Genomic DNA, 22,867 nt, shown 5'->3' with positions numbered 1-22,867 from the left:
GTCAGAATAGGTGGATTTTAAGTGTGTTAGGAAGCGTATTATTTTGTTTTTCCCTCTAAAATGTGGCTGCATGGTTATACTGGAAATTTTTGTTGTCCCTTGCAGGATATGGCTTGCATGTACAAAAAATATGAGTTTCTGAGAATCAGTTTTTAGTCAAGCTACAACGATGTTCCAGAGCCAAACTCTGAAACAGTGTACCTTCATCATATCTGCCCTCACTTTGCATTATGTTAAATCACATTGCCTTCTCCACACAGCATGGTATTGTAAATAGGCAGAAGTGTGCACTGAATAGACCAAGACAGGGCAAAAGGCAGATTTCTATCTTCTGACCGATCAGATATCTGAGCCATTTACAGTACCCTGGTATGGAATTGTGATTCTCAATTGTTTAACAAAAGTACAACCAAAAAGATAGCACACACACACACCCCTCAAATTATACAGCTGAAATGAAAGAAGTATGAAATAACCATGAATGGGATTTGTGGATAGAATGAGAGTGCTGTTCAGTTTTAAATTCCAAAACAAATTCCTTGGTTAATAATTATTTCATTCTTAGTATACAACTTTCCCTCCAAAGTCTAGCTAGTAAATCTCACAGTCCTTATCAAAATAAATCAAACACTTCACAATCCAGAAATCTGCCTCCCCTCCCAAATTAGGCCAAAAGACATTGATCAAGCAAAGCCTCCTTTGTCTTTTTGATATTTATTGGGACATTGAAACCACATGCCACAATGGACCTGCCGGGGAAAAAATTACAGTGCTTAGTTGTATGTGTATAGTCCCTTGCTTGCAGGCAAATGGGTTCACTGGATGGTAACCAAAAATGAACAACTATTTGTTCCAGATAACAATAAGACTATTGCTGTCACCACCCAAGCAAAAAGAATTCACAAGAATGGTTCTACCAGTGAGGGGGTTTTTTAAGCTGAATTTTATTAGCCTTGCATATTAAACCCCTGACAACAGTCTTATGGAATAGAGCTCTACATTGCCAGGATCCATTGACCTTACCTTCATATGTGATTTGAGATTGTCCTTGCGTGCACAGCGAAATGGACACAAAGGGCACTGATGACTTTTCAAGCCTGTATGAATCACCATGTGTCTCTTCCAGTAACTCTTCCTTTTTATCACCAGGCCACATATTGGACACTGGAAAGGTTTGCCACCTTCTTCTTCTGAGGCTTAGAATAAAGAGTCATTAAAAAAAAGAAAGAATATAAAACTTTATTAAGTTCTGTAGGGCAGGTTTTACTGTACCTTTCTAAATGAAGGTTTTAAATTGTACTCCTGAAGAGACACTTACAAAAAGTTTTTCTTTCAAGTTCTCATGCATCTCTTTGGCTACAGAACATTTGGTATGTGAAATTAGACATGGGGATCCTATGGTCATCCTGCAAGTGATGATGAAGATTACAGGACAGTATCCCAATTGTACTTTTGACAACCAGCAGAGGATGCTACTGTGCTTTACCTAGCCTAGAAAATGCAATCCTGTGACTAATTCCCCTCCTCTTGACCTATGTAATACAGATGAAGTATTCAACTCTAACTTTCTTTCACTTTAGTAGCTGAAATTTGGCAAGGGAAAAAAGTATTTAAGTACAGCATATACCACAGATCTTTTTTTTAAAAAGAACTATGCTGCAGTTATTACCAGACAACATACACTCCGTGAAGTTGAAGGCTTTCATGGCCGGCATCCATAGTTTTGTGGTTTTTTTTTTCGAGCTATGTGGCCATGTTCTAGAAGAGTTTATTTCTGACATTTTGCCAGTATCTGTGGCTGGTATCTTTAGAGAATGCTGGCATGGAAGAGAGTGGTGTGTGTGTGTGTATGTGTGTGTGTGTACTGTGTGACCCTGGGTAAAAAGGAGTGATTTCCATGTTAATTTGTGTATTGTTTAAACACTCCATTTCCCAATCCTGAAAATTTCAGAGTCCTTGTTAGTTTTGTACTGGCTCAAAAAGTCCACTGCTGTCACTTCAGATACAGAGGCTTTGCTAGGGTCATCATCATTTAATTTTTATTTCAGAACTATTTCTTAGTTTTGTCAGCACATTAAATCTAAGGGCTTAATTTGAGCCAAAGGCAGCACAGTCCAAGAATCTGCTTCCAGCATTGGCAGTCAGTTAAAGTTAACTTGAAAAACACTGATTTCAGTACAACTTAATTAAGCAATTTCAATTTGATGTTGCTTGCTAAAGGGGAACAGTTTTTTTCCCTGATGTTTCCCTCTACAAATTTTTGTTCCTGATTCATGAACAAAAGTTGGAAGGAACCAAAGGTTTTCATCATTCAGTGGAAGCAGCTCTGTTGGCAAAATGATTCTTCAGCTGGCAGAAGAAAACTTCTAAACCCAACTCTTTTGAAGGAGGAGTAGGGGTGTAACAGAATATAGACTATAATCTTCTTCTGCAGATGATTATTAGACATGTGATAGGAAGAAAGGTAAAGCGTCTAGTCATGGTTTGTAATAAATTACAGATTTCCACTTAATTAACAGGGAACTGCTTTTTTTTTAGCAACTATACTTAGATATTACAATGAGCCCTTGGTACCTGCTGGGGTTTGATTCCAGAACCCTCTGTGGTTACCAAAATCCATGGACCCTCGTGTCCCGTTGTATATAGTGGTGTCTTTTACATAAAATGGCAAAATCATGGTTTGTTTTGGGGATTTTTTAAGATACAGATGGCATTTCATATCCACAGATTCATTATCCATGGATTCAAACATCCACAATTGGAAAATATTTTTTTAAAAAATGAATTCCAAAAAGCAAACCTTGATTTTGCCATTTTATATAAGGGACACCATTTTACTATGCATAGTATTTATGAGACCTGACCATCCAGATTTTGGTATCCACAGCGGGTCTTGAAACCATACCCCAGCAGATACCAAGGATCCACTGTATTTTCAAACTGTAGATGGTAGAACCCATGGATGTAGGATCTATGGATATGGAGGTTCAACTGTAATTTTATTCTGGCTTACTAGTATCCTGACTTGTTTACTAGATACAGTTAATACAAACAATATGTAAATGGTCACATACCATGATGGAAAGCTTTAGATTTTCTCCTATCACATACTAAAAAGGGTGGGATGCACTAGTCCAAGAGTATGGATGTTTATTCTTGTAACCAGAATGGTATCACCTTTGCTCTGAATTGAGTCAACTGCATCAAAAGATGTGCTTTTAACCAGTTTTTTATCTCCTCATAAATTCAGCTGGTTTGCAGATAATGTGAAATCATGGTTTAGCGTTACAAGGACAAGCCACAGTAAAACTTTAACTCATATACCTTCCACTCTCCCTTGTCTTCCAGTATTTATGAAGAAATTAAAAGCTTCCTCTTCAGATAAACCACAATTTAATATGTCATCTGAATGCAAGTCTATAGTAATTTTAATTATGGTTAATGGAAACAAGCCAGCTCTGAAAACCATGTTTTGACACTGGCTGCTTTCTAGTAATCATGATTAAATTCATTACAAGTTCTCAAGTTGAAATGCCATATTAAGCCTTTGTTACTGAGAGATGAAAGCAAAAAAAAACTTCCACACTTTTCCTCACAGTTCTATCAGAAGAGGGGGGGGGGGAGATTACATGAACCCCAGGTCTACCCAGCCTCATTCGTGTAACCCTAAACTATAGTTAGCTAGCATTATTATGTCTAAAACAGAGCTTTAAAATATGCTTTTTATAAATGTGTCTATCTGGCTACTGAAGCAAATGTTACCAAAGGAAGGTAAAGATGGAACCTGTTAAAATGCATCATTTTATGGGATAATCATTAGGCTAACTCTTCGCTGTTTAGAGTAAGAGACAATTCAGAATACTGAGTTGACACCATCAGCTGTGTGACACTACATTCAAATTTCTAGTGCTCTTACGAAAAAGTTTACAGTGTTACCACAGAAACAATGCATATTTCTATAACTATTGAAATCATATCTCATTATTTTCAAAATCACAAGTCCATGGCATATTTCTCGTGAGATTTAAAAATTACTGCCAGAATACTGCAGTTCACACCATAACATATTCATCAGCTGTTTCCTAGCTTTAAGAATTCAAATATCAGTATTTCTTATGAAGAGGAATGTAGTGAAAGAAACCTGCATGATTTCTTAATTTCCTTTTATATAGCACCTTGTAAAGGACGCAGATATGACATTGCTTAAGTCTTATTTGAAAGGTCATGTGCATTCCAAATAAATACATTCTTCAACCAAGTATAAATTGGTGAATTCAGAAACCTGCGTAAGATATACAAATTAAAGCCAATATGTATATATTTCCTTATTTAATTTATTTGTTTTACTGAGGGTGAGGGAAGCAGCTACAGCATAAAGCAAGGGGGCAAATAATTAGAGATGTTGCTAAATCTGTTTTCTAATATTTGAAACTTTCAGACTGGACTAAAAGTTATTTATTTTTTTTAAAAAAAGGCCATAGATTTCATCGGATACATTCAGCTTCAAATATATGGCACATTGGTACAATTTAAGACTCAAACAGCCCTGCCGAATAGCCTAATAAGTGAGAAAGGAGAACATATATTTGAAGTTTATGTGTAGGCACCCCCAACATTTGACAGGTGAAAACCGGGACACATGTAGCCGAACAACATCAGAGTATGGTCAAATTACACAAGTCATTAATGAGGAAGCACACACAAGTTAGAAAAGCCTGGCTAAAAGAAAGGGCAAAATTCTGCTTTTCCCTCTCCTCTGACTGAGTTAATTGCATGAATAAAAGTAAGCTGAGGACTGAGGAGGAAATGGGAGAAAGAGAGAACAACTGTGACATTTTAAAAGCAGCTGAAAAAGTGGGACAACAGAGGATTACTCTATATACCCAACTACAATGCTTTCAGCATATGCTGAAAGCTGCGCCAGAAGAAGGCTCTGCTCGTCCCGGAAGGGATAATGACGTGCAAGCCCATGGTGCGTGTGCTCTGTGCTGACGTGTGCTGTCATGTGTTCGAGCCCCATTCATTCTAATGGGGCTCGAGCGTACACAGAATTCCCTTTACGTGGGGGGAAGGGACCACTATATAAGTCGACCTCATGTATAAGTTGAGGGTCTTGGGGCCAAAATTATGGATTTTTATATGACCCATGGATATGTCGGGGGGGAGGGGAAATGTAGGAGCATGTAACAAAGGATGATGCAGTGAAAAAAGATGCCAAAGAACTTACAGGATCCCACTAGGCATAATTGTTTGTGTTCATCCTAAAGGCTGGATGGATGAAGTGGGAATTACATTACATCATGGCTGTGCAATGTGTGTGGGAGGCAACCCGGCACAGGTGAGGCTAAGAAAATGTGCACGTTAAAAAGGATGAAAAAACAAAGCAAAGAAAATGGAGACTATGGGGTGATACAGACCGCCCCAAAGCGGTGGTCTGCAGCCGCCCCTTTACTGGCCAGATAGAGGCCACAGTGACCTCACGCTGCGGCCCCAATCCAGCCTCTGGAGAGTGCAAAAAGGAGCCACAAAAAGCAACTCCTTTTTGTGCCCTCCAAGGGTCGCCATAGCTGCAGCTCCAATCCGGCCTCTGGAGAGTGCAAAAAGGAGCCACAAAAAGCATAGTCGCGGCAGCGTGGCTTTATGACACCCCCTCGATGCTGCATCATGTGGTTGCAGCGCCGGAGGTGCATCATGATGATGTGCACAGTCTGGACAACTGCACACCAAAATGGCATCCAGGGGGCAGAGTTAGGGCATCCAACATGAGGATGCTGAGCCCTGACTCCACCCACAGGCCGGTGCTTTGTGCCAGTCTGTACAGGGCCTCAGTTAGCAGTGATTATAGCATTTAACTTCAATGTTATAACTTTGCCTGATTTTAACCCAAAAAAGCTGACAAACATAAACAAATGTCTTAATGAAATCCTCCAAAGCCCAATGCCTCCAGGTACTCCTTTGAGGGCAAGAGCTGCCGCTACCGCCATTTTCCTACCCAGGCATTCAAAAAGATCAGAGGTGGCACTGCAGCAGAGAAAGTAGAAATGCTCTGTAATAATAATAATAATAATAATAATAATAATAATAATAATATTTATTTATATACCGCCCTATGGCAAACCAATCCGGGCGGTTGACAACAGTAAAATATAAAATATTTTACTTCTTTGAGATGATCCCAGTATAGACTAAGTTTTTGCCTTTCATCACTCTACTCCGAGGAAGGCATAATTTCTTTCTTTCTTTCTTTTTAATAAGAGTTAAAGTACAGTATTTATATTGGCTTGTCAATAAGTCAACCCAGTTTTTTGAGCCAAATTTTTGTCTAAAATTTCTAGACTTATACATGAGTATATACAGCACTCAGGACTGTTCCTGTCAAATATGGATAGATGGAGAAAGCAAACAAGAAAGAAAGCAGGCTGTCAAAAGTTCCATCTCATTTCTTGTGTGTTTCTCTATCACTTACCATCAGAAGCCATAACTAGATTTCTTACTTTTTCACTGAAGAGAAAAATGGCAGAACAGTAAACCTGTCTCCTGGACACGTCTGGTCCTATCATTAGACAAAATGCAACCACTGCAGCTAGCGTGTCATGAGGGATGGAGAACGGTAACAAGGTATGAGAGAATAGACTTGTCTGCCCTCTCCCCTCTTGCCCTCAAGACTGGTACTGCACACCATCCTGCTTCCTAGGTAAAAGCGGTCTCAAACTGGATTATTTCTTCAGTGTGTTTTGGACCTGAATATACTTCATCAGCTGCATAAGTCTCCGTGCATCTGATGAAGTAGACTGAGGTGGGAGGGAAGGAGAAGCCAACACAGAGGAAATGGAGGATGAGTCTAAGAAGAACTTTTCACTTTGTTATCCAAGCACCTGTGAGCAAGATTACAATGAGGGCCCACCTGCATAAATACTCTTCCGTAACTGAACTCAGCCACCACAACATTTTGACCAAATGCAGGGCTATGACTAACATCATCATAAAAAAAAATTCTTTTTCCAGGATCATATTCAACACCTTTGCTTGAAGAAGCCAGTGGAGTTTTGAAAGCTTGTAACATGTATAATGTGCATGTTGGTTGGCCCAATAAAGAGTTTGGATGGTACTGTACTTTACTATATGGCCATCAGGGCTACTAGCCCTGGATATGTTTAATGGTATTCACTGCAGTTCACCCAAATAATATTTATTATACAAGATTGCATATTTTATCGAAATACACAACAAAAGCCTATCCAGAATATCATCAACAGAGAGGTTACAGAAGAAAGTCACAACCCACCCAGAGTGGCCATATAAATGCCAAATACTTTTCTTCCATATAGGTCTGTGGGGGAGGGAAGACACTTTCCTTTCAGTCATAAAAGATCTAACATTCAGAAAGAGCCCTGCATTTTTAAGAGCCTTTCAATCATTTCCCCATCCCATATTCCATTCCAAGACTGACTTTTCCCCATTCTTTAATTATTGTTTCTTCTGCTGCTCTGTACTCCAGAAAGCTCTTTTTATCGTTCTATCCTTCTTAACAAAAGAGGCATATGATGATGCATATCCTCCAGGCCTAATACTTCCGAGGCAGTAGGCCTTCTCATTTTTCTGAAGCTGACAGTGGAAAAGGCATCCACTCTAACAAATTTAAACTAATACTACTGACTAATACCACTAAAGCATGTTTTTAATTAAGGTGTTAATTGGGGAATCCAGTGAGTTAGGAGAAATAGCTAGAAAATTCTGGGGAATTAATGATTTAACCAATTATGTTTACAGGTTAATTCCAAGCTCTGCTTCTGTTACTATTCGATGACAATTTATTGACTATTTATTTATTAGGTTAACATTTCTCCCCACTTTTAAGCCTTTATTTCAACACTATTGCCTTTACTGAGAACCATTCTTCCCTTGTCTGTTCTTCACCTTTGCAATTTAGCTCTCTTATTCACTGCAATTTTTTCTTAAATAAATTCCTGTATTTCCCTTTAATCATGTTTTATCTATCAACAACTAAGAGTGACATGTTTAGGAATTGATAATTAAGATACAAATATAACTGGAAATTGGAAAAAGTGTAATAGAGATATTATAAGCAACATCCAGGCTCAATCTGAAAACCACCTCCCAAAAGATCAAATCCTATGTATGCATACCTAGAAAGAAAACTACTTTGTTCAATGGCCTTACTCCCAAAGAGATGACTTTAGGATTAAAAATGGCAATTATCATAGAGTTCTAGTCTTTCACAATTTCATGACTGTTGAAGAAAGAAATGGAAGAAGATTCCGACTGGAGGTCATTCTCTACTTCCTTTCTAACATCATAGTATTGTAACAGTACTTTTTAAAATACTAAGCAAGCTAAGACTACAATTGTATGTACACTGACTGACCTGGGGCCACTGGCAGCTGGTGGGTTCTATATCCTTGTGGAGGTGAATGTGCTCTTGGTTTTAGTCAGAATTAACCAAGATGGCGAACCTGCTCTAATTCAAACTACAATCTAGAGCACACTGCTCAAGGTTAGAGTTGGAGCCAGTTCCATGAAACTCACTGGGGCTTGCAACAAAACATGTACAACTGGCCACATAAACCACAATTTACATTTTAAAGAAATTGAGCCAATATGTTTAGGTATTTTATTCTAACCATCTTCTTTAGAAAGGATCTACACCAGAAGTTTTCAGATAATAGAAAGGTAATTGATCATATAGAGGCTGGCAACTCTTCCTATTCATTATTTCTGGTTTCTAAATATAATGAAAAGACTTCTTTCATCATAAGCAAATACTGTAAATGCCAGAGAAATGCAATATGCCTGTCAATGGATAATTCTGTCCAACTTCTAGCTAGGAAAGAAGAGTTCGACAAGATATATTGCACCTTTTCTTCAGTTTAATTGTAAAAAGGTAGTGTGTCCAAAGGGGTCACTACACTCACCAGAAAAAGTGGTACAATATTTATGCTTGTACATATTCAAAAGTTGTTGAAATAATCAGACCTATGATTATGTAAACATTGACTTAGTGAAACACAAAGGAAGCACAAACTGCAGACAAATTGTATTTTACCCCAAACAGAGGAGAGGACTCACCAAACAGAAAGCTTTTCTATAATAAGGCATTCATAGTAGTAACATCTTCAGCTTTAAGAGGGTCCCTAAGACCATTCTGGGAAATGGCTTACTTCTGAACATTCAGCCTCTTTTAGAACTATGCAAGGTGAGTTTTCCTTGGAGGTTTTTCTAAGTATATTAATGAAACTTGCCCCCAAATAAGTGAAGCTTAACACTTAACACTGGACAGATTTTATAACATAGGTTATGGAAATACTAGTTGCCTGAATTTTCCAAAAGCCTACCCTTTTCATAGGAAAAGTTCTGTAAGTACAGTATAGAACTTTCCTGCCACCATGACTGAAGTTCTGTCTTATTATCCTGAGCTGCTACCGAGATCATGACTATAACAGCCTCACTCAACATACGTGCTTAACTTGTGAAGGTAAAGAGAAAAGTGTCTAGTGACAGACAACCTATGAAAGGAAAGTGAGGTAAAACCATTATAATAATGTCAATCTACCTGCTTATGGATATACAGGGTGCCATGAAGGTCATAATTTTGTCATGACTTACTGAAACTTTTTCTTTTTCATTTCAGGGTATGTTGCTTCTAAGTCTCCATAATCTGAAATGCTTGGAACCAGAATTGTTTGAGATTTTGGAGTTTTTTCGATTCTGGAATATTTGAACATACATAATCTTGGAGATGGAACACAAAACTAAACAAGAAATTCGTATACACCTTCTGCACCTAGCCTGAAGGTAATTTTATATAAAATATTTTAAATAATTTTGTGCGTAGAACAAAGTTTGTGTAAACTGAACTGTCAGAAAGGAAAGGTGTCACTATCTCAGCCACTCATGTGGACAATTTTAGTTTTTGGAATATTTTGGATTTTGGTATTCCAGATAAGGAAGACTCAACCTGAACAGCAAAAAAAACTATTACTAACATGTGTCTCAGTTTATGCTTCTGTACTTTACTCAATATCCACAGAGCTCCAAGCAGATGGAGAGGAAGTGTTAAATCAGTCATGCTTCCTCTCTTGATGCTACTAAAAGGTATGAAAGCAGTCCTGACAGTATATAAGGATAAGTACCAACCATGGTAAAAGGGTAACTCATTACAGATTAGACAACACTGTAGTCACTCTTTCCATTTACAGTACATAAGAAACACTGATAATATATTTAAGAGAAGTCACATTTATCTTATTGACAGGTGGACCAGGCTCATGCTTATACAGAGGCCTACAAAAATAACATTTAAAACTTCATAAAATGAAATATATTATGTTTTGAGTGTCATAAAAGCATGGTTAGGGCAAGAATCAAAGGAGCATGTTAGATTTATTTTCATAGCAAATACCAATCAGCATCTAAGCTCAATTTCTTAGAATGTTATTCCACTCAAAAGATGTATAACAGTGACCTCTTTCTGCAAGCAGTACACCTATTCTGCAGATATAAATGTATGCAAGGCACCATGTACTTAAACTAACACCCCACCCCTAAAATGGGGAAATGAAAAGTTTTCAGGTTTGTGATCATCTCATTATCATTTAACTAATTATTTTCATGACTAACAGCTAAACAAATATATACAATGACATTTCAAATCCATGAAGAATACTCCAAACGGAACACCAGATATATGCATTTTAAATTAGATTTAATCTTTATTTGGGCTTCCTAAATTGTTTAAAACACAGAAAATCTGTGGATTTTGGAATTACATGGGATTCAGAATTATGTGAGATTCCATCATGTGTTATTCATCTGAATGCACAAACTCCAGTCAAGATAATAATAATAGGGTTACATATTTAGTGTGGCTCTTCCCAGGCCTGGCCCCATTGTTTATGAAAATGCAGGGACAGCAAGAAGAGGGACAGAAGGAAAATGCAACCTTCATACCCTCCAACCATCCCAATTCTGCAGCAACATGCCTGATTTATCCTCTGTTATTCCACTTTCCACCTGCTTTTGAAATGTCCCAATGTGTCTCTCTCCTACCATGTTCCCTTTTCTCATCTTATTTCAATTGCTGCAAACTGAGTTCAAATAGTTTGAACTCAATTAACTGAGCAAAGGAAGAAAAGAGAAAGGAATGGAACCTTCTCCTTCCCAGCAGGCTCTGGCAAAAGCAAACTGCTTCCAGACTCTCTGGTTTGTCTTCCTCATTATATCTTTTGTCAATTTAACCACACTCTTATGTTGCTAGGTCACAAGTATCCCAATTTTGAAGAATAATTAGGATGTAAAGTATGTGAAAAGGAATGGAATAAAATTTGGGAACAAAGACACTTGAAAAAATAATCGATACGGTTAAAGAAAATTATTATAAATTGATTTGGAAATGGTATTTGACACCAATGCGACTACATAATATAGATAAGAATAAGTCAAAAAACTGTTGGGGAGGTTGTCATGAAGTAGGGTCATATATGCATATGTGGTGCCAGTGTAAATATGTACAAACATTTTGGGAAAATGTGATATTAGAAATAGAAAATATTGTCAATATAAAAATAGATAGAAAACCAAGTATAGATTTATTATCATTATATATTACTGTGGAATGGAAAAAAGAGAGAAAAATTGGTAACAAATTTGCTCTCAGCAGCAAGATTTATTATAGCAAAATGTTGGAAAACGAAAATAAATGCAGAATTGGAGGACTGGTATACAGAAGTATGGAAATTAGTGATTAATGATAAATTAACATGTAAATTGAAAGTAAAAAAGGATTGTGGTAAAGAAATGATTTTGATGATATATGGAAAAAAATTATTGAAAAAGTATTAAGAAAAGAAGATGGAAAATTACCTTCGCAAGATGAATTAAAATTTTGGATGGAGTATAAGGATGAAAAAGGCTCTGGAGAAGGGGAGCACTTGAGGTGGTATGGTAAAGATATTTAGTTATGTTAGAATGCAAAGAATATATACATTTACAAAGAAAAATATTATGTATTTTATTGTACTGTATATTGCAAGAATATTAAATAAAATGTAAAAAACCCAAAACAAGTAACCCAATTTTTATCTGTGAAATGCTGGAGGTAAACCTTGAGGGCGTAACTAAAACAACAATGTTGCGTTTGCTCTGTGTGCTGTTTTCTCTTTGCCACAAGTAACATATGAAAGGAGTGAACAACTTGTACAAAAGAGAGTAACTTCTTTTGGAAAGGCACAAGGTTGTTCCAACTAATGTTTGCAGTTCAAAAAGGATTCCTACAAGTAAGTTATACCTTGTTTGTCTCTTCCCATATTTAGTTTGGGTTTTTAAAAATTATTCTTATCCCATTTTTCTGAACAATGATGCACAAATCATCTTACAGGGAAAGAAATAATTAAAATGTACATCGGGCTAAATGGAATTGTTAGCACCACTGAATCAATGATTACTTGCTAAGTCAAAACCTATCTAAGGGCTTGTCTATACTGGGAGGAAACCCCATACTCAACCCCTAGCTGCTGCACAATTTTCTGGTCCATAGCAACTCCAATAACACTACACTCACCATGGTGAGATTAGAGTTACCTGTAAGAAAAGGGCAGCCCTAAAATCATCACATGTTCCACAGTGTTGAATATTCCTAGCCACATGACTGTGTCCTCACCACTGATCAAGATTTTCCAGGTGAATGAGAGGTAAAAGGCCATTCCTTTTTCTCCATATTTTTGGAGAAAAGCTCCGCATTGCCTGAGAGTCCTGAGGAACATCGTATGCCTGGTTTGCAGCTGCTACAGGATGAGTATGGGTTTCTCCCGCTGGTGTAGACAAGTCCTCAGTTTCATTGATTCAATGGGTTAATAGTCACTTTAGCCCATTGATGTCATAAATGAGATTAAGATCACACTGAAGGACACTATATTATTTTTGTCAGTGCTCTGAAAAGTTACTTCTTCGGAATACAACTCTGAATCCTTAATGACCAAGCTGGCTGGGGAATCCTGCAAGTTGCAATCCAAAAAAGTAACTTTCTAAATGTTCTCTGCCAGATTTGCACAGGACTGTTTTCTTTTAACATTATTACTTGCTAATATCAAAAGAGAGTTGAAATTACTAGTAAATTTACTGTGGCAGAGCCAACATATGAGCTGCCCACGCTGCATATTGTGAAAAGATTTTCTTCTTATATAAATTGGAGATTTCATTCAGTAATGCATCGTGATGATGATTTCTGAAACTTTCTCCCTTTTCAGAATGGATCTTTAAACTATGTTCACATTAAACATTCCATGAGAGTGATATTAAAGAGTTCAACGTTAAATATTCATGACATGTGAACTAAAACAATATTTCCACGGAAACAAAATTATGAGGCCCATACACTATGAAGGCAATTACCTATTTCTATATATTTCTTCTCCTCATCTTCAATGTTTAATCTATTTTGCCTGCATTATTACCTGTTGGCCAAAAGATAACGATTGGAGCAAATAGATAAGTGCGCAGATAAATAGATCCCATGGACACTAACTAGAAAAGTTTTTTTTTTCATTGTCTTTTATATAGGGTCATATTCATCCAGACTGCAACAGCTGAGAATGGTCTCTGAGGGTTATCAATGGTCCAAAACATACTGCAGAAATAATCCAGTTTGAGACCACTTTAACTGCCCTGGCTCAGCGCTAGGGAATCCTGGGAAATGTAGTTTATTATGGCATCAGAGCTCTCTGACAGAGAAGGCTAAATGTCTCACAAAACTACAGTTCCCAGAATTCCCTAGCATTGAGCCAGGAGAGTTAAAGCAATCTCAAACTGGATTATTTCTGCAGTGTGTTTTGGACCAAGGTCTCCTTTTAAGTATCTGTAGTAGACAACCAATCTGCAAGTCAGAATGCAGCAACAAGCATTGGATCTGACAGACCGATCCAGCTTTGTCACCATACAGTGGGCCCTTGGTGCTAGGGTTTGGTCCTAGGATTCCAAAACCAATGGATGCCCAAGTTCTATTATTTACAATGGCATAATAAAATGGTGCTCCTTATATAAAATGGCAAAATCAAAGTTTGCTTGGGGGAGGGCACAATATTTGCAAGCCATGGATGGTTGAATCTGTAGTGCATAATCCATGGATATGGATGGCCAACTGTACTTAAACCCTAAGCAGTTATCTGGAGTGTAGATATTGTTGGCACAAGTAGTGAGAAAGGAGCTGCACTTTCTATCCCTATCCCTGACTTCCACATGTTCAGCTGAAAATACAAATGGAGTCAAAAGCAAACAAACACACAGAGGTTCTCTCTCACACAACTGGGAACCTTGCCTTTTGCTGATTGATTTCAAACAACTGACCAGGAATAGGGGCTGAGAGGAGAAATGTCACATGGTTTTTGAGTCAGCTGGAAAAACTACCTACAGAGCTGCAAAGAAGAAAGGGACTGGAAGTGGCATTTGCAAAGGAGGTGGGCCAGATGCTGCAGGCCTACAGTTCTGATAGTAACAGGCAGCTTGCTGATAGAGTGGCCATAAAATGTGGATAGCTGGACTTTGTTCAAAATCAAGGAAGGCCACATGATGCTCATTTAGGTCACTGAGTAGACGGAAAATAATTTTTTCTTCCTTTTCCCCCTTCCCCACACTCTCCCCCTCCCTCTCTTCTTTTAGAAAATGAATTTCTAGTTTTTATAGTTCCAAAGTTATGAGGCGAAATGTGCAGTCAGTATTTCCATTGCTAAATAACAAGCAAGTTTGCTTCCACTTCTAGAATTCTATCCATTTGATGGGCATGACTGCAATGAATTATCTGTAAGGAAAGCTGCCTTTGGCTGCATCCACACTGCAGAAACAATCCAGTTTGGCACCACTTTAACTGCCATGGTTCAATGCTATGGGATTCTGGGAATTGTAGTTTGTTTTGGTACCAAAGCTCTTCCAGGGAAGGTGACATGTCTCCCAAAATTATAATTCCCAGAATTCCATAGCACTGAACCATGGCTGTTAAAGTGGTGTCAAACTGGATTATTTTTGCAGTGTGGATGCAGTCACAGTGAGCAGCATTTGGACAGAAGAAGACTAGGAATCTATCACACAGTACCACAACTACAAACAATTCCACCTCTCTGAAGGTGCTGAAAAGAATACAAACAACAACTTCAGAGACATTTTCTTGGGAAAAGAAGAATTATTCTTCCAATCCCTTACACAAGAGGTGGGCATTTAGCAACTCAGAAGGAGCACAGACCATGTTTTGCCCTCGTGTTCCACCACCACGACACACAGCAACCCAAAAACTGACCAGAAATCAGCCATCAACATGACATAGAAGTGATCAGAAGTCACTTCATTTCCAGAAGCTTCCAGTGGTAACAAATTACACTTGGAGGGCATTCCACCCGCTAAAAAAAACCTCCTTCCTTTGCTTTTGGGAAAGCTATGCAAGCAACTTGGAGGAGTGTCGGTAGGGTGTTGCCAAAACAGGTTGGTGCCACATAGGCACACCTTTGTCACCCTTACCCTAGACTTTGCCCCAAGGCTGCTCAAACTTCCCTGGGCTGCTGTTAACAGAACAAAATCTGGAAAGATCATACATGTGTCATATCTACTTTGGCCCCCAACTATTTCCATGAAGAATTATAAAGGCCAGAGAGAAGGTTCTCAAAAGTGCTATTAAAACAGTGGCCAAAAAAATGTACTGTGCTGATACACAAAGAAGCCATTTACTGTTAGAGTAGCAAAAACAAGAGACATTAAATCACCTCTCTCCCCAACCGTAAAAGGCAAGTGTAACAGAAGAGACAGTACTCAATTCTACCACGAGGAAATGACGGCTTAAAATTGACTGGAACACAGGAAACTACCTTATACTGACTGGTAGTATCAGTGTCTTTCCTGGGTTTCAGAGTCTTTCCCAATCCTCTATGCAAATGCCAGGGAATGAACCCAGGCCCTGAAATGTATAAACCAAGCACCATCACTGATATCCAGCTTCTCCCAGAATGCTCTATGCTTTTCTTCTCTAACTTTTTGTGTTACTAAAAGCAGACAAAAGAAGCTCAAAGTATAACAGGTATGACTGGCCTGTATAAATTATCAAAAATATGCAAATTAGCATCTCGGGATTTAGAAACCTGGATTGTGGTAACATTGCTTGCTGAGTTGTGCAACGGGCTGACTCAGTAAACCTTCATTGTCACCTTTTGTTTTTAGATACAGAAAGCACATCTTTCGGAAACCTGGTGTCCAACAGAATGGAGACCAGAAGGAATACTTTCATTGGTGTTTATCACACTATACTCTTATAGTGCTACTATTCCACTTTGACTGCTCTAGCTGCCTCCTGTTGGTATTGAAGATTTTAAGGAGGGGTATTTAGAATTCTCAGCAGAGAACTAAATACCCCTCCTTAAACTGCACCAGAATGCAACAGGAGGCAGCTAGAGCAGTCAAAGTGGAATAGTAGCACTATAAGAGTATAGTGTGATAAACATCATTGACTGGATAATCCATTTATCCTAGTAAAGGAAGCATCCACAAGGATGTTGCTGTGTACCTCTCTTCATAACCACTGGCCTCTTAGGATTGCTGTGGCTAACACAGACCTGGACTCTATGGCTTAGTTACAACCAGAGCAGGCCCATTGAATCCAGGTAAATCACATTAAATCAATGGGTTTACTCCAGTTGAGACCAGCAGTAGGTTTCAGGCCAGTAGTTCTTCCCCATAGGCTGCTGCCACACTGCATAATTAAAGCAGTTTCACATTGCTTTAACTGTCATAGCTCCATTCCATGGAATCCTGGGATTTGTAGCTTGTTGTGGCACCAGAGCTCTCTGACAGCGAAGGCTATATACTGGGAACTACAAATCCCAGAATTTCACAGCACTGAGCCATGGCAGTTAAAACAGTCCCAAATTGTATTACTTCTGCAGTGTAGATGCAGCTGTAGAAAGCATGCCCCGCAGATTTTAGCAATAGCACAACATACTCACTGACCTCTTTGATAGTGTCAGAGTTAAAAAAGCAGAGTATACATTAAATAGAAATAAAAAATCCACATCTATGCAGACTAGAGGCAGAGAAACAGATCAAAAAAGGAGGTATGAAAACAGTAATGCAATTACTGGGTGAGATCTAATGCAACACAGAGAGAGCTAGTGGGAGGCAAGTCAGACAAGAGTTTATGGAATCCAATTACACAGGTGAAGAAGCTGGATGGAAAAGTATTGGTCAGAGGAGCATGACAGTAGCTATAGCCTAAAATAGGAATAAATTCCTGGTGACTATCCTTGTGTTGCATACAACTATTATAATCCCTGACCATTACCCATGCTTCCTAGGGTTGATCCTGGGAATTTTAATTCAAAACATCTGGAGGACACCAGGTTGCTCATCCCTGGTTTAAAGGAACAGCATGTAGGTGTACTACTGAAGTTCAACAGGTCTGACACTGTAAGCAGCTTGGGTGGGAGACCAACTGGAAAATGAGTTGCTCAGAACTCATCAGAGGAAAAAGCAGGATATAAAGATAACAAGCAAAGCAAACAGTTTGGACTCTATATGTGGCACTTTGTTGAGTGTGGCCAGTTTTCTGTAAATTGTTCATGAAATAAATTGGTATTTTAATAGAAAATCTGGATCAAAATTAACAGTGCTGCACCTGGTTCAAATGATCACTCAACAAACAACCAAGAAATTCTCATTCAGCATAATCTAACTTACATTTTGCTGCCAATGATAAAATGGCATGAGGAAAGACAAGATAAAAATGTAATCAGCAAACTCAAATAGTATATTCAGTTAAGGCAAGAAGTCCTATAAAAATTGTATTTATGATGACAACACAGTGAGAAAGATGAATCCTAGTCTAATTGCTTTGGGGTCCCTCCCCCCAAATTTCCTTTCCATCTTGGGGAAAATGTGGATATTAGCCTATTGCATAAGGTATTTTAACTAACTTCTGTTGAGTTGTCTTAATATATGTGAATAATTCAGAACTGAAGGTGGGTAAAAATCTTCAGCAAAACAGCAACCCATACCTGGGTTAGTGGTTTTAGAAGTTCTACCTTTAGGGGCTGGAAGTAACAATAATTCCAAAGACTGCGGTGGAGTTGCTTTCTCTTGCTTCATGTCTGAAAGCTGTAGGGGATCCTCTGCAACCAGTGACTTTTTCTTCTCAGCCAAAAGACTGCCTGCCGCTCTGGCAGCGACCTCCTTGAGCAAAGCTGCTGAAGAAGTCATTGAGGCAAGAGAAAGGAAAGAGCTAGCTGGCGGTGGGTGGTCCTGCCCAGGAGTCATGCTTCTTTCGCTGACTTTCTTTGATAATGCAGCTAAGGTAGAGCTTGCAGACTGTGAACTAAATGGGGAAGAAAAGGTTTCAAACCTTATTGGATCTTCAGTTCGAGAAAGTGACTTGTCCTGAAGGACTGCATTGGCTGCTGCTTTAAGTTTTAGGATTGCTGAGTCTGGAGACAAACTGCAAGGGGAAGTTGAATTAGGCAACCATTTGCCTTGATTCCATATAAACCGGTTACTTGCGCTGTATTGGTCATTTTGCTCCTGTTTTTCAGCCAGCTTTCTAGCAAGGACACTTAGCTGCTGAGCATGGTGGGTAGGCGGAGAAAAGTCAATATTTGAGCCAAGATTTACAGGGGACTCAACCCTGCCGTTAACTCTGATACTAGTGTCTAGCTTGAGAGAACCAGCCTCCAGCAGACGTCTTAAGTTACTACTCAGTGGTTTATTTGGACCAGGAGTGTCATCTTCACATACAGATGACACACCAGGAGAAAGGTGTTCTTTGTTCTGTAACACATCCCGTACAGCCTCATTCTCCACAGTTGCCAGCTCCAATGTATTGCTGCTAGGAGTTGCACTTCCCAAAGAAGTGTCTGGAGATGTGGACTGTTCTTGGATCCTGTCCTCAAAGGATAATTTGAAGTTCTCCTGGACTTCTCCATAAGATGCTTCTGATGGGGTTTCTGAGGAGTTTCCAAACCAATGGTCCTCCTCACTAAGTTCACCTTCAGCTTCTTCCTGTCTAGTACCATCTGTGGAGAATGAAAGGAAGCACTGTCACTTCAAATTCTGTGAAAATTATACAGACGGTAAAATGTGAGGCCAAAAATATGTCAAATTATGACATATTAAATTAAGAATATTTTTCCCCACAAACATTAGTTTGGTAAAATTTTAAAAAGTGTTAATAATATATACAGTAATAAAATTCTAGGGAAATCATAACATATGCAACATCGACTAAAAAAGAGGAATTATCCTTTAGCATTTTGATATAACCATTTATACATGGGATGCAGAACAACAATATATGTATTTACAATATATTTACATATATCACACCTATCCATTTATTTGGTGATCATATTTAAAATAGTAAATCCAATGGGGCTGAGATACTGAAAATATTAATATATTTCTGTCAGAATACTGGTGTGTTTTTATAAGGGTCATGAAGTACTATAACCATTCATATTGAAATAGTTGCCTGCAATAATAGGCTCCAAAGAGCCCAGGACTGGGTTCTGAATGTAGACCAAAGCTTTTCATAAATTGTACCCTTCCTGCCACATCCTCTTCTGCAATTAAGTAGGCCAGTCCAATTATTATGCAGAAAAAGGCAGTTCCTTCAAGTAGTGAAGATGCTTGGGGTCAGGGTATGTGTCAGGAAAGCACAGTTGTGTGTGCCTACCCTATACTTCCTGAACCAGCGCTTCATATCACACAGCTTAGCTACTCCAAGAAGTGTGTAGCTATCAGCCAGCCATACTTCCTGTGCTGAAGATGGAATAATTTTACAGTGCATCCTCCTGTTGCTTAAAAGGATCCTTGTTTAAGAGGGCAAGACTCTTGATTAAAAGTTGGGGGGAGGAGGAACAAACATTTGTATTATTAAAATAAGAAGGAACATCCCCCCCCCCGACTCCTCAATGACTAAGGTAACTAGCATGCTACTAACAAGTAATATAACAGATTACTCTCTCTGAATCATGCAATGTGAACACACTGGAAACTTAACACTTAACGTGTTAGTTTTCAAAATATTATTTCCATGCTCTGAGTGCAGTGGAAAAGGCTGCTTCATCAAGTAAGATCCACAGACAGTCTAGTTTTTTTATGGAATGGGGGTTGGGAGGGATTCTCGTCCACTTCAGGCAGCAAAATGTCTTGAGCCAGCCTTACTCTTCAGATAACTTCTGAGAAGGACAGGCAGACCATCTAATGCTAAGGCTAGAAATATGCAGCCTCTCTTCTCCCATGTTGCTAAAGTACAACTCGTTAACAACCAAGGCTGCATCTGCACTACAGAAATAATGGAGTTTGACACCACTTTAACTGCCAGGACTTAATGCTATGAGATATTGAGATTTCTTGTTTTGTGGGACATTTAGCCTTCTCTGTCAGAGAGCTCTAGTACCACACAAACTACAAATCCCTGGATACCATAGCATTGAGCCACGGCAGTTAAAGAGGTATCAAACTTCATTAATTCTGCAGAATGGCAGCAGTGCATGACAACGGGGCTGATGGAGTTTGTAGTCCAGCAGCTTTCCTTGCACCTCACCCCCACCCCCATCTAATGCAATATTCAGTGTTGAGTGTAGGTCAGTGCATCCTTATAAATATGAACGTACTTTACTTACATATATATGTGGCATTTTTTCAAGCCATCACACATTTTAGGAGTCCAGTCTTGCATTATGAAACACCTGTAAAGAACTAATACTTGTGACTATTTCCCTTCTAGAAACAAAACAAAAATGCCAGCCATGTCTTTTTGCAGCCAGAAAGAGAACAGCTCTGTCATAAGATGGTACTTTAAAGTAAAAAGTAAAAATGAAGAACATTTTGAGTGGAATTATAATTTTTCAATTGAAAACTGTTTGCTTCCTTAACCACATTTTCTCATCACTTACAGTTCTAACATGTCTTCTCTCTCCCGAGATCTGACTGGCAGTGTTTAAAGGGCAGTGACCCTGGATTGCTCTTGCTCACAATAGGCATTCAGAGAGACACAGATATGACCAAAGAATTTTTTTTGTGCATCAGGCTGGCCAATCAAAATGTAGTCAAGAACAATAGCAATGTTAAAATTAAATGGATGCTATCCCTTCTTGCCAGATATCTTTCTTAGGATGATTGCTTTGAGAAGTGAATGTCCCGCAGCCTAAAAAAAGAGTCACAGAAATGCCATATTACAATGTATCATGAAAAACATTTAAGGGGAAAAAAATCTAATCACATGGCTGTTGGGTTTATACAGTATAGTAAATGAAGTGGCTAAAAATATCGAATTCTGGTAAGGTGACTGGACAGACTTCCAAATTATTTAAAGTAAGATACACTCAAATTGAATTATTCCTTGAGCAAATATCTACTTCTACCAAGCACAAAAGAAAAGAAAAAAGAAAAACCAACTACTGCTGAATTAATAACTAGTTTAAGTCTTCAGTTCTTTTTCAAGTTTACTCTGAGTGAAAAACAAAACAAATTCACAGGTATATCAAATTAGACATCTGCCTAATTATATTACATAAGCAGCCTATGCCTATACAGTATTGGAGGAATCTAAGCTAATTGAAATCAAACTGGTTTGCATGTTTCTAACACTTCATAACACTGTAAATAGGGGTGCATCTACACAACACAATTATATCTGCTTCATACTACAGTACTTTAACTCCCATGGGTCCCATCTATGGAACAGACCACCACTGATACACAGACCAACACTTTGGGTAGCACTACTATAGCTGATATCTAACCAACAGACTTCCCCACAACACTGAGATCTACAGCACTGTATTTCTATGGGAAGTGAATGTCCCGCAGCATAAAAAAGTCACAGAAATGCCATATTACAACGCATCACCAAAAACACTTAAGGGGAAAAAAATCAAACCACATGGATGTTGGGTTTATATAATAAATGAAGCAAACTTCACCTGAACAAATCTTGCCAAGGAAGCCCCATGATATTCATCTTAAGGTTGCCTTAAGTCAGAAATGATCTGAAGGCAGACATCATAATTAACAACAACAAAGCAAATTTTATGCAAATCTGTTTCTGCAATGTATATGTGGGCACATTGCAGAATCAGCACATCAGTGGTATGTGCCTGTTAACTGCTGTGAAAAAATAGCACATTAATTTAAAAGTGGAGGTTCTTTGAAAGAGCCATTTGGGTAATCCAAAAGTACAAAATTATTTGAGATAAAGTTGAAACTATGGACAACCTTTACTTTTGCCTGACATTAAATTAGCAGAACTGGTAGTGGTTTGTGTGCATGCATATTCTTTCAAGTTGCCTGTAGACTTTTGGTAACATCATGAATTTCATAGGGTTTTTTAAAGCAAGCAATACTCAGAGGGGTTTTTTGCCGATTCCTTCTTCTGAAATATAGCCTACAGCAGTTGGTATTTATTGGCAGTATCCCACCAAAGCCTAACAAGGGCTGACTCCTTAGCTTCCAAGATCAGACAGGAGTACCAGATCACCAGACAGGATAGCTAACCTTTAGGGTATTTAAGCCCTGGTAGTGGTAGGCACCCTGAATTAGTACTGTACCAAGGTAAGGGTTAGCAATCCTGCTTCTCCTCATGTTTGTAAAAGATAGACTCCCATGCATTTTATTTGTCTGATTCTAATGACACATACTAATTACACATGTTAATTATATATATTTACCATGTTCTTGTGTCACCCCCCCCCAACCACATTTTCATAAAAATCTTTACTAATTTGACACCAATGCCATAATGCATAATGATGACCTATAATAAATGAGGAGCACACGAAATGTCCCTTTTCTCTTTCTGGACTGAAACCTTTGGCTCAATCAAATG

General features: G+C 38.4%; 1 protein-coding gene across 1 annotated transcript in view; it reads right to left on the bottom strand.

Annotated features, from left to right (window-relative positions):
* ZNF827 (zinc finger protein 827) overlaps window positions 1–22,623 on the bottom strand; it is a 115,763-nt gene extending 93,140 nt beyond the window's left edge. Inside the window, exons 1-3 of the mRNA XM_042469675.1 lie at window positions 22,537–22,623; window positions 18,042–19,074; window positions 1,024–1,196 (exon numbers count right to left, since the gene is read on the bottom strand). Of these exons, the coding sequence (XP_042325609.1) occupies window positions 1,024–1,196; window positions 18,042–19,074; window positions 22,537–22,623 (1,293 nt within the window). The remainder of the gene's footprint in view (window positions 1–1,023; window positions 1,197–18,041; window positions 19,075–22,536) is intronic.
* Window positions 22,624–22,867: the final 244 nt, after the last annotated feature.

The sequence above is a fragment of the Sceloporus undulatus genome, chromosome 5, assembly GCF_019175285.1.
Source record: "Sceloporus undulatus isolate JIND9_A2432 ecotype Alabama chromosome 5, SceUnd_v1.1, whole genome shotgun sequence".
Taxonomy (NCBI): Eukaryota; Metazoa; Chordata; class Lepidosauria; order Squamata; family Phrynosomatidae; genus Sceloporus; species Sceloporus undulatus.
Note: the sequence above shows the minus strand (reverse complement) of the source record. Positions and strands in the feature narration are given on the sequence as shown.